General features: G+C 34.1%; 1 protein-coding gene across 5 annotated transcripts in view; it reads right to left on the reverse strand.

The window, feature by feature from the left end:
- LOC132740213 (protein 4.1-like) overlaps positions 1–17,972 on the reverse strand; it is a 61,139-nt gene that overhangs the window by 41,416 nt on the left and 1,751 nt on the right. For all 5 annotated transcript variants that reach the window (XM_060728071.1, XM_060728074.1, XM_060728072.1 and 2 more), the window contains exons 3-10: positions 15,252–15,353; positions 11,729–11,771; positions 9,484–9,604; positions 6,635–6,814; positions 4,993–5,080; positions 3,980–4,132; positions 3,194–3,291; positions 1,067–1,266 (exon numbers count right to left, since the gene is read on the reverse strand). In XM_060728071.1, coding sequence (XP_060584054.1) covers positions 1,067–1,266; positions 3,194–3,291; positions 3,980–4,132; positions 4,993–5,080; positions 6,635–6,814; positions 9,484–9,604; positions 11,729–11,771; positions 15,252–15,353 — 985 coding nt within the window. The remainder of the gene's footprint in view (positions 1–1,066; positions 1,267–3,193; positions 3,292–3,979; positions 4,133–4,992; positions 5,081–6,634; positions 6,815–9,483; positions 9,605–11,728; positions 11,772–15,251; positions 15,354–17,972) is intronic.

Consider the following 17,972-nt stretch of genomic DNA (forward strand, 5'->3'; position numbering starts at 1 on the left):
AAATTCCTTCCTTTACTACCATCTACACATTAAGGTTGTTAATCCCTGGAAGTTTAAGCAAAATCTGCCATCCGGTTTAAGAGGAGTTGCATTCACAAAATTTAACATAGTATATAATTAAAAAATCAAAAAAGGGCCATAATTCTGTTAAATTTAGTTGCAGCAACAATTCCTTTCTTCGTTACCATCTACACATTAAGGTTGTTCATTCCTGGAAGTTTAAGCAAAATCTGCTATCCGGTTTAAGAGGAGTTGCATTCACAAAATTTCTACATAGTATATAGTGAAAAAATCAACAAAGGGCCATAAATCTGTAAAATTTGGTCGCAGCGAAAATTCCTTCCTTTACTACCATCTACACCTGAAGGTTGTTCATCCCTGTAAGTTTAAGCAAAATCTGCCATCCGGTTTAAGAGGAGTTGCGTTCACAAAATTTCTACATAGTATATAGTGAAAAAATCAACAAAGGGCCATAATTCTGTTAAAATTGGTCGCAGCATAAAATCCTTCCTTTACTACCATCTACACATGAAGGTTGTTCATCCCTGTAAGTTTAAGCAAATTCTGCCATCCAGTTTAAGAGGAGTTGCGTTCACAAAATTTCTACATAGTATCTAGTGAAAAAATCAACAAAGGGCCATAATTCTGTTAAATTTGGTCGCAGCAAAAATTCCTTCCTTTACTACCATCTACACATTAAGGTTGTTCATCCCTGTAAGTTTAAGCAAAATCTGCCATCCGGTTTAAGAGGAGTTGCGTTCACAAGATTTTGGGACGTACGGACGGACTGACGGACGGACTGACGGACGGACGGACAAGTGCAACGCTATATGCTCCCACATTGTGGGGGCATAAAAATGCACATAAGACAGGTTAGCAAAGATTAAATGTGGCATCAATGGTCAAGGGGTTATGGTCATTGACCTCAAACCACTTGCCCCTCACTGCTATGTATTCAAATCCTGCCAGGGACTTTAGATTCTTTCATATGAGGAAGTTATCCAGCAAAATGAGATTTCAAATAATATTTACATTTGATGTTTATTATTATGTAAATCATAAATACCTTCATCTCTTTTCCTCATGTTATTTGTACGTCCACCAAAAGTTCCACGTTTACTCAGGACTCTGTCGAAAAATGGAGACTCACGATTCTCTTCTGCCACAACTTGTCGAGTTTGGAACTGTGTTCTACCAGAGTACCTGAACCTGGAACCAAACCTAGGCAAAAAGCTAACACTCTTCTGATTTTCTGGTTCCCTGAACCTGTAATAGATAGCCGTTGTTTTCAACGCAAAAACCAAAAATAACAACAAAAAGTTCTTGATGACTGAAAATCACTAATATCAAAACAAAGATTAAGATCAAACAAGAGGGCCATGATGGCCCTGAGGTCGCTCACCTGTATATAGGCCCCCCCAACCCCCACCCCAAACGTTGCAGGGCCAATTTAACCCAAGGGCTTTTATTTGCACAAACTTGGTAGACACCCATAAGAAGATGTTTCATGCTAAACATCTAAGCTCTAGCTCATTGGGCTTTTTAAAAGAAGATTTTTATTAAGTTTTTACTAAATACTATATTGACCCCAGGGCTTTTATTTGAACAAACTTGGTAGACACTTATTAGAACATGTTTCATGCTAAATATCTTAGCTCTAACTCTTTTGGTTTTTTAAAAGAAGATTTTTTAAGTTTTTACTAAATGCACATAGGGAAAATCAATGACCCCTGGGGCGGGGCCAGTTTTGACCCCAGGGCTTTTATTTGAACAAACTTGGTAGACACCTATTAGAACATGTTTGATGCTCAATATCTTAGCCATAGCTCTTTGAGTTCTTTAAAAGAAGATTTTTTAAGTTTTTAATATATGCATATAGGGAAAATCAATGACCCCACGGGGCTGGGCCAATTTTGACCCCAGGGCTTTTATTTGAACAAACTTGGTAGACACCCATTAGAACATGTTTCATGCTAAATATCTTAGCTCTAGCTCTTTGGGTTCTTTAAAAGAAGATTTTTTAATTTTTTACTATATGCATAAAGGGAAAATCAATGACCCCCCCAGGGCGGGGCCAATTTTGACCCCAGGGCTTTTATTTGAACAAACTTGGTAGACACTCACTAGAAGGTGTTTCATGCCAAATATCTAAGCTCTAGCTCTTATGGTTTTTTAAAAGAAGATATTTAAAGTTTTTTTCTTTCGGTTGCCATGGCAACCAGAGTTCTGCATGGAATTAAATTCTTTGAACAATTTTTAAAGGTGACCACCAAAGGAACATTCCTGTGAAGTTTGGATGAAATTGGCTTAGTGGTTTATGAGGAGATGTCATTTAAAGTAAAAGTTTACGGACGGACGACAGACGCCGGACGGACGCTGGACAAAAAGCGATCACAAAAGCTCACCCTGTCACTTTGTGACAGGTGAGCTAAAAATGAATACGCTTGATTGCTTTTTAACACGCAGAGACAATGTAATTGTCATATGGTGACTATCCAGCTTGACTTCTGGAGGAAGACCTTAAAGGTGCTCCTTTTGTGTAATATCTAAGGCACGAGCAAGCACCTAAGTACAACTATGGATCTTTCATCAATTAGCTGGTAAGCTTTCTATGTATCAAAATCATAAGTCCCTGTGGTAATTGGGACCCACAGCCGTAAGGGGCAAGTGAATCTAAAACAGTAAACTTAACCTCTTGGCCACCAACAAGCACAAGCTTCAATATTAAGTGTAATATAAACTTATGAATGCTGAAGCATAGAAAATTCAAGCTCTTTAAATTTGATTGGCAGACACTTTCCTCCTTAGTATAATATTCAACTTGCCAAATTAAAAAAAATGTCAGAAATGAATGCATTATAAAAAGAGCTGCCATATGATAACATCTATCTAGATCTTTTGTCTATCAGATCTAGATCTTTTGCTTGCTTATCAGACTGGATTTTCTAGTGTTGCATCAGTTCTTTAAAATGACATCATTACACGGGCTTTATAAATGAGGTGCTTGCTTCAAATGTCATTCAGCCACAAGATTTGTTGTAACTGAGCAGAACCTCATTTCAACCTTATAACAGTGACCCTATTGATATTTAGCAGCCTTGTTACTGCCTTACACAGTTAACACCTGGGTCTGAGTTTCCAACCTTTACCAGCAGTCTATTTAACAGTCTAATAATCTAAGTATATTCCCTACCTGAAGAATGAATGATGTTCAACACTGATCTTCCACAATCTCTTGGCAAACTTTACATTGGCAAGTTTAAATCCGATTAAACTAGCAAACTCTTCAAACTGAAAGTAAAGTCAATGAATATTACTATAAAGGTACAGAACAAGCATGATAGCCAGTGCACCAACAAAGATTTTTATATAATATACAACCTTTCAGGGAACGGTTTCTTTGGTGCAGTGGTCTCTAGGACTATGTGTTTATTTGCTTGTAAACACATTCGAAACTGCTTTCCAAATGCATAAAGCATCTTTTTAATACAAATTTGAAGATAAGCAATAGTTATTTGTCTGCCCTTTTTGACATTTGAATTCATTAGTGAACATTAGCCATAATTCAGATGTCTGCATCTAAAAAAGACATGAAAGCTTTGTCTCTGTTTCCTAGTCTTATAAAATTAATTTCAAAGACCACAGTTTCAACTTCCAACAGCTGAATTTAATACTTCTTATATATCACTAATCTTTGCTGACAAATATCAAACATTTTGGGGATGAGTTCCACAATTTTTTTTTTTAATCATGAATGGGTTACAGTGAAAGTAATCACTTTTTCATTATCCCTCATGTACAGACTCAATCAAACTGAGTCTGCAATTTTCATGTAATTTTGTTGTTTAAAATGCTTCAGAGGATCACTCTTTTTCCAGATTTTTTAAAAATGCTCTTAAGTTATCAACCCTTTTATAATCAATATAGACTTCTTAATCATTGAAAAAAATGAAGAATAAAAAAAGGGCTGAGAATTTACCTCTCCAGGACGAATCTTGATGTAATATTTATTACGTCTGTAAGATATTTTTAGCACTTTAGGCCAAACAAATCGGTTGATTTGCTGCTTGTCCTTATATACAATGAGTCCACTTGCACAAACACCGAGTTGAATGTCTCGGCCTTCAGCATCCTGCAATGTACACAACATTCTTAAATAAACAACTTGACTGATTGTGTTAAATTTCCATGTTTATCTAATGGGAACCATAGGTTGTTTTTTTTCAGTTTGACTGTGTTCAAATTTCATGTTTATCTAAAGGGAACCATTGTTGTTGTTTTTTTCTGTCTGTGTTTAATTTTCATCTTTATCTAATTGGGAATCATTGGTTATTTCAGTTTGACTGTGTTTAATTTTCATGTTTATCTAATTAGAACCATTGGTTTTTTTCACGTTGATTGTCTTTAATTTTCATGTTTATCTAATGGGAACCATTGAGTTTTTTTCCCAGTAAGAGTGTGGACAGAATACACTGCTATCTGACCACTATAAAATACTACAATTAAAGACTACATAATGTCACATTAGTTGCAATTTCACAATTCAAACAAAAAAACATTTGCATGACAGGGAAAAAGAATATTTTCAAGCTGTTCCACATTTCACTTTTGTTTTGTAACATTTCAATATAAATTCATTTTTAGAAAGTTAGACATTCCACAGTTTTTTTAATTAAGGCTAAATTCTCTCATCTCAAAGCACTTTATATTGAAATTCAGTCTGCTTTGATAAAATATGATAATTACCAGTAAAACTTGTCATTAAGATATTTTTAACCCCTAAACCAGTTTAAACCCAACATGATTTTTCTTTCCCATCAGTATAGAGCCTGGCCACCTACACTCTTGTGCCTGGCCACCCTACAGCCTGATACTGATGGAAGCTCAAGATTTTTTTAATTTTGTTAATGATACCCCTAAATTTCAAAGCAGGACATGTCCATTAGTACACAAAATCAGCAGGTTAAGAGTTAGAATAATTTTGACACTGACCTTTGCAGGATGTAGCTCCACCCCAAACATTGCCAACTTCTTAGCATTCTCTAGAAAATGTAGCTCAGCTTCTTCTGGTGTTTCTCCCCTACAAAATGCACCAAATGTTAGTTACGGTTTTTGTTTAGGCCATTTTGTATTTTTCCTACCTTCTTTTGTGGGAGAAAACCTTCATGTGCACCATTTAAACCACCAAAGATTACCACCAGAGGGCACTACCAGAGAGCTCCAGCAGAGCACAACATAAGAGGGTAACACCAGAGGTCATCACAAGAGGAACTTAAATCTTTTTCAATTCAGTCACATAGCTATCATACATTAATTAATTTAATATTCTGAAAGGGATTAGAATTTAAATATTCCAAGAGCTGTTAATTTAGAAAGGGCCATAATTCTTTTAAAATTGGTGTTAAGTTATGGACCTCAGATGGTGAAATGGTAATATGCTCTCAAATAAGTGTGTGAAGTTTCAACCCATTCCTTATGGCATTTTTGGAGATACTAACTTGCAACCCCCTCAAATTAACCAAAGTTTGATGGCGGTGACAATGCCTTGGTGAGTACATGTACATTAGTTTTCCCTATTCTTTGAATAGGCAAGCTAAAAAATTGGCAAGTGATTCCAAGACAGAAATTTTTAGCTTGACCTTTTTATACCTTAAATGAGACCTCTCATCTCATTAACTGAGTAATAAAAGATATTACGATAAAGGGGATTAAGCTTTATTTTTCACCAAAAATGACTTACAGTAATTTCTCTTTCATTATTCCTTTAATCATAAGCCTACTAGTAGCAACTGATTGCATCCATGTGACCAGGGCAGACCAAGATCAGTGGGCATAAATAATGAAGGTTTGCACAGTTTGCTATTCAGTCAGTACATATCTTCAAAAGTTTTCCTATTATTTGATTTTGTTTTGTTTGATTGATTTGGTTTTACGTCACACCAACATGGCGACATTCCAGCTTTACTGGTGGAAAAAGACGTCAGGTGACCTTCTGTGCATTATTTCAGGCTTGAACGGGCACCTGAGTAGAACCTGACCGACGTTCTGTAAGCTAGCTGGATAGCTTCCCTATTATTTGATGAATGAGTTATGTTCAGATTGAAACACAGAGTTAGATGTGTTCTTGCACTTAGTGCAAATAGATACTTTAATGGCATGGGCTCAATTTCTAGATAAATGTATTAAACTTTAGTAAAAGTGAAAACTATGAAATTCAAATGTTTACATTTCAGAGTAAGACATGATTGTATACTTTTCTCAACATTGTGAAAATAAACTATAATCCGAATTATTGCTATATAATTTGATATAAGATAATATTTGTTGTTATTTTCTTTCATCTTTTTTTTCTTTTTTTTAAATTGGTATTTTGCAATATCTGGTATCTAAATATATACACTTAACCTGATAAAACTGGAAGTTTTTGCAACCAGTTTAAAGTGCCAGCCTTGAAAATCTCTTTGAAATCTGGCCAAGCGTTTTTTTTTTATTAACTATTGACTAACAAAACCTAAATTCTCATTTTGATATCCCTAAAACTGATAATGGACAGTTCCATAAAGAGAAGCTGGAAGAGTCCATTTACGAAATTTAGCAGGTTAAGGGTACAGAATAAATGGGACTTGTTGCTTACTTGTGCTGCCTGTGAAGCTCGGCGATCTTAATGAGGAGTTCTTTGTCTTGATGTGGGGCGAACTGTATATCCTTGAGGTATTTATAGCCACTGCCAAACTCCTCCGTATCATAGTCGCCAAGCTCCGACTGGGCTGTGTATGAGCCAAGCAGTGTGTATGTCACAAATGAACACGGCAATCTGAAAGTAAACATTGTTTCTTCATATTTATAAAACATCCACTTTTGTGTGTACATTATTTTTTTTTCAAAAAAAAAAAAAGAAAAAGGAAAAGATGTGCACACCTTCAGTTATTGAAATAATGACAGCTATTAATGAAACCTGAAACCAAAATCCAGTGGTAAAAATTAGAGCTTTGTATGTGCCTTGTAATTAATGCTGTGCTACTGCTAAAGCAAAGGTATCTTATTTCTTACGAAATTATGGTGCCACAGTTTTCTTTTTCCATAATAATCCTTAATTCCTTATTACTAACTATTTAGTGTAACAGCTTACCCATTATTTAAATTTCACATACAACCTGAGAAGCAACAAGAAACTTTGAAAATAATAATTTGAGACCACTATAACATGTATAACTTTAAGAGATTATAGTTCTCCTGTATTAGTGTATACTTGGTTGTTGCCATGGATATATATACATCACATTATGTGTTGTTATTTTTCTCCTGATTTCACTTCTCTTTCTAGTTATTTATCAACAAAATCAAGAAGTTTGATTGTATGCTCCCTAAAATATTTGGTATGTGCACCTAATTTCATTATCATCAACCATTCAGGATATTATGATGGTCACTGAAAAGGAATTTCCTTAAAAGAACATTGTGAAGTATTTGCAAGGAATTTCCATATCAGGTCAAAGCTACACAAAAAAATAACACCTATCCCACCCCACCCTTGATTGCTCATAATGAATCTATCAACAGAAATAAACATTTGTCAAAATGATAAAAAGTAATAATCACATAATGCATAGGAAAAGTGACAGGAAATTGCCACAAAACTATGTCTTCTGCACATAATTTACAGTTGTTTGAAATCCTTTGAGACATAAAGAGGAGGAGAGTATACAAAAGACAATTATTTTATGCCTGCCCACCGACATTCACCAATCTCATAACTATGTTTTTCCACATTTAAAAAAAAAAAAAAAGACAAAAGTACAAGCTCCATTCAAGTTAAATGATCAATCTGACCATTATAATAATTCTTCAACATTGCTCATATGACTCGCGTAACTTTATAAAGCTCCACGTCAGAAATAATATTTAACAAGACTAATGTCAGCAGACATTGTTCTCCACTTTTCTCAGTGCTGTATAATTAAAAAAAAAAAAGCAACACAGAAAAGGGGGCTTAACACTGCAGATATGCTTATCAGCATTACCTGCCCTTGACAGTCAACTGAAGTGAATACCTGAAACAGATTTTAAGGCAAATATCCTTAGTCAAACTTATGAAATAATAAAGCAAAAAGGGCTTCCAGGATTATCTCCCATATACAGATTCATTTCACAAGTACTTCAGTGAATATCATTGATACTTTTAATTTTAAGTTTTTTTTAGAAATGTGCCTTAACAAAAAAGTTTACAAAGATATTCAAAGATAAAAAGGGGTCATAACTCAGAAAAAAAGTACATGCCCTTTAGAAATGCATTTAACTTCAAAAACAGAAAAACGTATTTGAGGTGATTAACTGACAGATTTTGAGAAATTGACCTTAGAAGAAAAATAGAAGGAAAAAACTGTTAAAAGAGGGGCATAACTTTGCAAGAGATTTTTAAGATTATCTGCTCTTTTGAAATGGTGTCCTTTTATGAAATAAACATGAATACCAAGTTTCAGAAGTGAATAGTTTCTGAGAAAATGGATGCTAACGAAAAGGTTAACCAATGCCTGGACGCCAACGAAAGGGTCATGACAATAGCTTCAAAATTTTTCTCTGAAAAGTGCAGCTAATAATATAATATATAAAACATAATAAGAGTACTAGCTGCTTTAACATAAAAGTACATTTACACTCTGTTACTATAGCAATATAATTTATAACTCATTCATTTCCATTTTATCTCTTATAATCTTGTAATAACATTAATACATCTATATAAATCATGGAACTTCTTATTACTTTCTTTAAATAACAGACTAAGATTCACTGCTTTTCAAATAAAATTTAAAAATGCTTATTAATCTATAATTCATACCACATTTGTATTTAGTTATAGCCATATTAGCAATGGAAATGTTAAAAATCCTGACAACTATATATATATTTCTTTTGTACTACTTGAATAATGACACATTTATCCTTATTTGAAAGATTTTTTATTACAAATTTAAACTTTAAAATATGAAAAAGATATCTTACAGACTGAAATCATCACAGATCTTTCATAAAAAGATAACATGTTATTTTAATTAAGTATCTAGTTTCAGTAATGAAAAAAATATTTTTTTATGGTACTTGAAGAGTTTCAGGAATGGAGTGCAATGATAGAAAATTTGGAATTTAAAAATCTTAGAAAACCTGACAGGTATATAATTCAACACCTTGTCAAATATGTCAAATAAGAAACAGAGACCTCCATACCTCCACATTTCACTCTTTTGTCAGTCTACTGATGCAGTCAGCATAACAAAATGATAGTCACCGGGATGGATGGACAAGGACAGCAAATATATATGCAACCCCCCATTAAGTTGGGGAACAAAAACATTGTGTCTAGTTTCACATTTATTTCACAATTGCAATACAATCTTGCCAACCAACATTTCTTGTTTCTTTGCACTCTTAGTTCATTAAAACATAAATTCAACAGAGATAGTATGTTTTTCATTATACACCCACCTTTCATTCACTATATCTCTCCTAATCTGTAGGCACAACTGGTATCGGGTTAAATCCTCAGCCAGCTGTGATGGATCTGCCGGGTAGAACTTCACTTCAAAGTGAAAATCCCAGTTCTGACCTGAAATACAAAATAATCTCTTTTTAATCACTTACTACATTGCTTTTATGTAAGGGACATGCCTTCAGCCTAGGGGAAATCAAACATTTAAGTGGTTATGATTTTTTAACATGGAATCATTTACTCTACATTTACTATTGGTTCAAATCCCTTTCAGGGAAAAAATTTAAGTAAAGAACACCAGTGCCTTAAAAAATGAACAACCAAAGCCGTCCTCCACTCAAAACCAAACAACATGCTTGTTTAAAGCTTAAAATCTTTTTAAACCACCCATTGCTAATTAAAAAGAATTTAGTAACAAAATAGTGAAATCGTCCAGAGATAATTGAAATGCGATAATGACACTGAAAGAGTTATATAACTTGTTGTTTTGCAGCCCTGGTGTTCAACAGAATTAAAGTCTGGGGGCTTGAAGGGGGGCGGCAGCCCCCCTCATTGCCAAGAAAATTTTGCACCTGTGATAAGCTAAAAATGGCCTTGGGCCGATCGTAAGGTAACGTGTAACCAACGCTGAATAGCTTTTTACTCTATCTCAATCCATTGAGAAGTTGCAGCACTCTGAAATCAGTTTTGATGGAAAAAACAATGCAAAATAGTGTTTTTTGGCAATTTTGAGACGTCCCCAATGTTACAGGAAATTAAAAATTTAGTATGCTGTTACAGAGGCTATGTTCCAGTCAACATGCTAAGTTTCATCAGTATTGAAGCATTTTTCATAGTTTCATAACAGTTCAAACTTGTAACAGGAGGCTTTTGAATGAAAACGGCCATTTTTCACAATATGCTCATGAAGGAAAGGGTTAAACCTACTACACGATGAAGGAGGGGTTTTAAACCTACTACATGTGAGATGAGGGGTTTTAAACCTACTACATGAGAGATGAGGTGTTTTAAACCTACTACATGAGAGATGAGGGGTTTTAAACCTACTACATGAGAGATGAGGAGTTTTAAACCTACTACATGAGAGATGATGGGTTTTAAACCTACTACATGAGAGATGAGGGGTTTTAAACCTACTACATGTGAGATGAGGGGTTTTAAATCTACTACATGAGAGATGAGGGGTTTTAAACCTACTATATGTGAGATGATGGGTTTTAAACCTACTACATGTGAGATGAGGGGTTTTAAACTTACTACATGAGAGATGATGGGTTTTATACCTACTACATGAGAGATGACTGGTTTTAAACCTACTACATGATGAGGGAGGGGTTTTAAACCTATGGTACAACCTAAGCGAGTAGGAGGTTAAAATCTACAACACAAAGTGGGAGAAGTTTTAAACCTATCATTGTGAGAAGAAAAAAGTGTTTGAGGCCTACAGCAAAAGTTAAGTGGTAATAGAGAGCAAAAACATGAAGGTTGAGTGAACATTACCTACATCAGGAGAGAGAAAGAAGTTCAAATTTGATCTTTAACCTTTTGAGAGGGGAAGTGGAGGGGGATTATTTAAAATAAATGAGAATGAAGTGGTGATGAATAACAAGTGCTGTTGGAAGGACAGCATGCTCAATTATTCTTAGTGCTTGATAGTAAAAGAGCCTTGATAATGTAAATTTTTCTAAGTTCACAAAAGGGCCAATCCATGTTACAGTTATAGGTCTTGAAGAGAGTCCTATTATGCTCTCAAGGAAGTGTATAAATTTTCAACTAAAGATGTCAATGGAATATGAAATTATCTGAGGTGGTATGCAAACTTTCGAAGAAGGGGCATAATTTTGTCAAAATGCTTGATACAGTTACTTCCTCCTGTCTACAGGTCATGGACATATGTCAATGAACTTTGAAAATATTTAAGGTGGTACACAAACTTAAACAATATATAAGTGGTTACACCGACACTTGGGTACCTTTTTGAGGATATTCTTATCTAATAGTCAAAGTATTAACAGAAACAAAACCCACAACATCACACCTAAATTTGCATATTAGAGCTAATATAAATGGGGTAAAACATAAACATGTACGATTATTTTTACCAATAAAAGATTATGTCACGTGACAAAGTTACCACATCTGTGACAATATTGACATTAGTGTATGGATTATCTATAATCCTTTACCATATCATTTATTCACTTATCTAGACAACATTCAGGCTTAAATCTGTCAACTTACCTTTTAATTGTTTAGCAATCTTCTTATCATTGTTCAACCAGAACTGAAAATACAGATAAAATATTGTAAATTCATTTAATTTCATGGGGACAAAATTGTGGATTGCACTATGAAAACCACGAAAATTAGTGTCCAATGAAAAATGGATTTTGCACTAGCATTCAGTTGCTTGATGAGTATTCTGCAAAAACTATGCAGTGGAATTTATGTTTTACCCTATTAGCTGCCTTCACTTCAAATTTGAGTACACAACTTATTGATAACATAATTTCAAGTACATTAATCAATAATTGTTTGTCAGTTTTTACATACGTAAGTATTCATACAATAAATATGCTGTCAAAAATAAACACACACTTGATAACTGAAATTTATTATTTATAGTTTTTTTTCTCTCTAAACATATCAAAATTGAAAACACTTAACCATGTTTTTATATATCAGAAACATGTTCCAATTGGGGCCTTAGTATGTAAGCGTTTTTAACATTTTTTTGAAAATAATATATTGCCATATAAATCAATTGTATCATGAACGTATCTAAAAACGTATCACAACTTATGTCTAAAAGCTCTAAAATCTTATCTCTTAATGTGGCAATAACTGACCATTACCTCCTTTTAATGTCATGTTACAGCAATGATTATGAACATGCCAACAAATAATTTGTGTATTTAACTTTATCTGTTAATTGTAGACTAAAAGTGGCAAACCTTTCAAATGACTCATTTGCCATATACATGGACTATGCTTTGCAACTTTAGCTCTGTGTTGGCAACTGGTATTATGGACTAGTGAATTAGTATTTTGTATGGAAGTCAAAATACTACTTTGTTTACATTTTGCCACCTATGTGACAGATAACTGCAAGTTCAGCTCTACTTTCTTCAGTTGTCAAAAATCTAACATGACTACATCCAGTATTCAAACACTATTAAACAAATGTTTGACATTTCTAAAGAATTAAAAAACTAGAAATGTGTCATCATGCCACGGATGCCCCCGCATGCAGCCAAAATTTCAGATGTTATAATATTTAGTTCCAAATTTGTTTTCACAAATTATTTTTTTTATTTGCAGTTCAAAGCCCTTAAAACTTTTCAATGTTAACACAAAACATTTTCATACAATGTTCAAAACACTGAAATTATTCAGTCTTAACCTTTTGAAAATAGCATATTTCATATTTGTAGCCAAAATAATGGCTACATACATTTCCACAAAAGTATGAGTGCTGAAACTGAAAGTTCAAAATTTTTCCAACATTCAAGAAAGATAAGTTTGTCCAAAATCATTGAACCACGACCAAATTCAAACTTAAACTGCTTATTCCTAAGATGTATCTATATTATTTTCAAAGTGAAAGGGACATTACTCTGCCAAAAAATCATCAAACCATGACCAAATTCCAACTTGACCTGCCCATTCCTTTGACATATCCATATGTCAAATTTGAGTTGAATGTGTAACACTGTTGGGTAGATAATGAACAGAAACTGTAAATTTCATATTATTTTCAAAGTAAAAGGGGCATTACTCTGCCAAAAATCATTGAACCATGACCAAATTCTAACTTGGCCTGGGCATTCCAAAACCATATCCATATGTCAAATTTGAGTTGAATGTGTTGTACTGTTGGGGAGATAATAAACAGAAACTGAAAATTTCATATTATTTTCAAAGAGAAAGGGGCAATAACTCTGCCAAAAATCATTGAACCACGACCATATTTGAACTTGACCTGCCCATTCCTTTGATGTATCCATATGTCAAGTTTGAGTTAAATGTGTTGTACCATTGGGGAGATAATGAATGGAAACTGAAAATTTCATATTATTTTCAAAGTGAAAGGGGCATAACTCTGCCCAAAAATCATTGAACCACGACCATATTTGAACTTGACCTGCCCATTCCTTTGATGTATCCATATGTCAAGTTTGAGTTGAATGTGTTGTACCATTGGGGAGATAATGAATGGAAACTGAAAATTTCATATTATTTTCAAAGTGAAAGGGGCAATAACTCTGCCAAAAATCATCGAACCATGACCAAATTCGAACTTGACCTGTATTTTCTCAAGACATATCCATATGTCAAATTTGAGTTGAATGTGTTCCACCTTTGGGGAGATAATGAACGGAAACTGAAAATTTCATATTATTTTCAAAGTAAAAGGGGCATAACTCTGCCAAAAATCATCGAACCATGACCAAATTTGAACTTGACCTGTATTTTTCTCATGACATATCCATATGTCAAGTTTGAGTTGAATGTGTTGTATCGTTGGGGAGATAATGAACGGAAACTGAAAATTTCATATTATTTTAAAGTAAAAGGGGCATAACTCTGCCAAAAATCATCGAACCATGACCAAATTCGAACTTGACCTGTATTTTCTCATGACATATCCATATGTCAAATTTGAGTTGAATGTGTGCAACCGTTACTAAGATAATGAACGGAAACTGATGATGACGGAATGATAGAATGACGGAAGGACGGAATGACGGAAGGACGGAAGGACGGAACAGGGTAACACTATATGCCCCGGCCATTACATGGCGGGGGCATAAAAAAAGATTTCTGAGGCATAATGTGCCTTTAAACTTACCGGTATTAAAGTACAAAAGCAAGTTATGGTAAGGACATAATATTTACAAGCCATATCTCTAAGGGCCACATACTTGACCTACTCATAGGGCATTAATTTCTCTTGATCAAGGTCGACCATCGGCTTATATTCGCCTGTTATCAATATCAGTTGGGTAGCCCTATCTTAAGCTGGAATTTTACAATTATTATGCAGTTATTTTAATATTTGCTTTGTCAAAAGAATCATTCAAATTATTACAAACTACTCAAAAATTTCCAGTCAGTGGCATTTTCTCTTGGACCCGAATTTAAAATTTATTATTTTCATGAAACAGACATCATAATACTTTAAATTCATGTCCTAAAATACAGAGCTTCAACATTTCATCAAAAATCTAAAATTTGTTTTATAAAATCTAAAATTTGCATAACTAGTACATAAATCTGCACTAAAAATGTGCGTTTATCTCACCAGGTAAAGGAAGTATGAAAATTCGTCATGCATTTAATAAACAAGTGGAGAAATAATCTTGCCAATAATCATAAAATATGGTGAGAATGATTTAAGATACCTTGCCACACTGGTGATATTTATAATGCATCATTTTTTCCCTAATTAAATTTAATGGGATAGTCAATTACTTCCTTATGTACTTGCTTCAAATTGTTTAATTGTGGTCAAAGGGAGACAACCAAGTGCTAAATGTCTTATATGGAGTTGTCTATCTTTCAATCTGGACAATTTAAGGAAAATTTAAAAATTAAGAACTGACTGAACAGCTAACAGTCCAGACCATGATCATTAGTTGGTCCTTTTTTTACTATTTTAGTTTAAATTTGATACAAATTTGGCAAAAAATGCTACCTTAGCGTTTAAAATGCTAAGTTACAGCATTGAAAATACAAATGTATCTTAAATTATAATACACACCTTCTCTCCATTTACATAGTAATTTAATCCGAAATAATCCTTTTCCAGAATATTCAAATGTTCACACACACTGTCAAATAGAATCCAGCCCACTGCCCTTTTCTGCAAAATAAAAGAACCGGCATTAATTAAACTAGAGGATGCTTTTGTAAAAAAGCGCATGTCTCCCCCACTGCTGAGAATAACTGTGAATGGAAACAGGAATGGAAATGGAGATAAGATAATGTAAATACCCGGTAGTCACTTCAATGAAGGCTGTCTATGGATGGTTTCTATTGTTAAGGTTGTATGAGAAGATGCTTCCTAAACTGTTTGTTTTTAACCAGGTATTCAATTTTGAAAATCCTGGTTATTCAATCAGCGTATGGCAGGCGGGCGTCAAACGAAATTGCACTTGATGGTCATATCATATATAGTTTCACAAATGAAATTAAATAACTCTAGTTATCATCCGGAAATGAGAAAATGACCAATGGTCACTGTGACCTTAACCTTTGACCTACTGACTCCATAAACAAGAGGGATCATCTGCTCAATAAGACCAATCATCCTATGAAGTTTGAGGGTTGTAGGTCTAAAGGAACTCTAGTTATCATCCGGAAAGGAGAAATTAACCAACGGTCGCTGTGACCTTGACCTTTGACCTACTGACCATTAAAACAATAGGGATCATTTGATTAATAAGACCAATCATCCTATGAAGTTTGAGGGTTGTAGGTCAAAAGGAACTCTAGTTATCATCCAGAAATGAGAAATTGACCAACGGTCACTGTGACCTTGACCTTTGACCTACTGACCCCAAAAACAATAGGGATCATCTGCTCTATAAGACCAATCATCCTATGAAGTTTGAGGGCTGTAGGTCAAAAGGAACTCTAGTTATCATCCGGAAACGAGAAATTGACCAACGGTCACTGTGACCTTGACCTTTGAACTACTGACCCCAAAAACAATAGGGATCATCTGCTCAATAAGACCAATCATCCTATGAAGTTTGAGGTCTGTAGGTCTAAAGGAACTCTAGTTATCATCCGGAAACGAGAAATTGACCAACGGTCAGTGTGACCTTGACCTTTGACCTACTGACCCCAAAAACAATAGGGATCATCAGCTCTATAAGACCAATCATCCTATGAAGTTTGAGGGCTGTAGGTCAAAAGGAACTCTAGTTATCATCCGGAAATGAGAAATTGACCAACGGTCACTGTGACCTTGACCTTTGAACTACTGACCCCAAAAACAATAGGGATCATCTGCTCAATAAGACCATTCATCCTATGAAGTTTGAGAGCTGTAGGTCAAAAGGAACTCTAGTTATCGTCCGGAAACGAAGAATGGACGGACGGACTGACGGACGGACTGACGGACGGACTGACGGACAGGGCAAAAACAATATGTCTCCCCCCGAGGTGGGGGAGACATAATTAACAATATGAGACTTATAAAAGACTTAAAGATATACAATAATGCTCAAATTTTGTATTTTCAAATATTGATAATTGCTACACAGTCTCTTTATAAATATAGAACAAACATGTTTTGACTTCACACAAAGTCTATATATTGTGTTTTAAATCTACACACTTTAGGTGGAAACAATAAGAATATACATGTATAGTGTCATTAAAAGAAACTGGCAGTTTTTTTAAGAAAGGACCCGAACTTTACTTGACCCGTTATAGGATATGCAGCTTCCCACTCACAGTTTGCACGCTCAACTATTCTCAGTGTTTGACTGAGATAAAACCTGTGTAACTCAGTCAAAAGGTAACCTCAGCATTCATTAAAGTAATTATATCAGTATAGACTTCATATGGGAAAAAAACCTCCATAATATTTTGTGCTTTAACAATTTCAAGTATTATAACAGCAGTTTCCTCCCTTCCATATAAAATTCATATACACAATTACCAGGGCATCTGCACTTATCATTCTCAGGGCTTTTAAAGTGACATAATATGCCCAACAAGTGTTACTGTGTTTTTGGTGACAGTATTCTAAGGTAGAAGTCAAAAGAAGTTTACATTTTGTCATATTTGTTTTCAATTTCATATTCTACATGTAATGAATATTCAATAACTCACAATTGCACATGGAATTTTTTTTTATAAATATCCTTAAGAATGGATCAGTAATGGCTCAGCTGATAAAAAGAGTGGGGCAGTTTTTTAAAATATTTTTAGGCTGCTTTACATATTCATGTACATAATGTAAACTTATCATCAAGTTTAGTTCAACCGTCATAAAAATAGCCACATTTTTGAAATATATGCAGGTAGCTAACTGACACCTCAAACTGACAATGAAAAAATAAGCAAAATATGTCACTTTAATTTAATCAATACTGTATTGTATCACTTTTTGAAAGGGAAACCCTTACCTAATAGTGTGAATGGGTTGGGTACCTTAACCTTTAATGCATTTGTACTGTACCCCTCAGAGTATAAATCAAAAATTTTATCATTTAGCTGATAAGTGCAGGTTGTTGTTTTTTTGTCCTTATGCTGTTTTTTCCTGTACATGTATTATTTATGAATCAATAGTCTTGAAAGATCTTGAATCAGAATCTGTCTTAAACTCACGTTTTAAATAAACAAGTCAATATACCCTCTCAAATGCAGGTAAAACCTTACTATATTTACATAATCCCCTTCAACCCTTATGTTTATCAGATTTTATTGTCTTGTGTTAAAGCATTAACTTTATCGATTTTCAATGTAT

The sequence above is a fragment of the Ruditapes philippinarum genome, unplaced genomic scaffold, assembly GCF_026571515.1.
Source record: "Ruditapes philippinarum isolate M1 unplaced genomic scaffold, ASM2657151v2 ctg290_1_1_1_1, whole genome shotgun sequence".
NCBI classification, from domain to species: domain Eukaryota; kingdom Metazoa; phylum Mollusca; class Bivalvia; order Venerida; family Veneridae; genus Ruditapes; species Ruditapes philippinarum.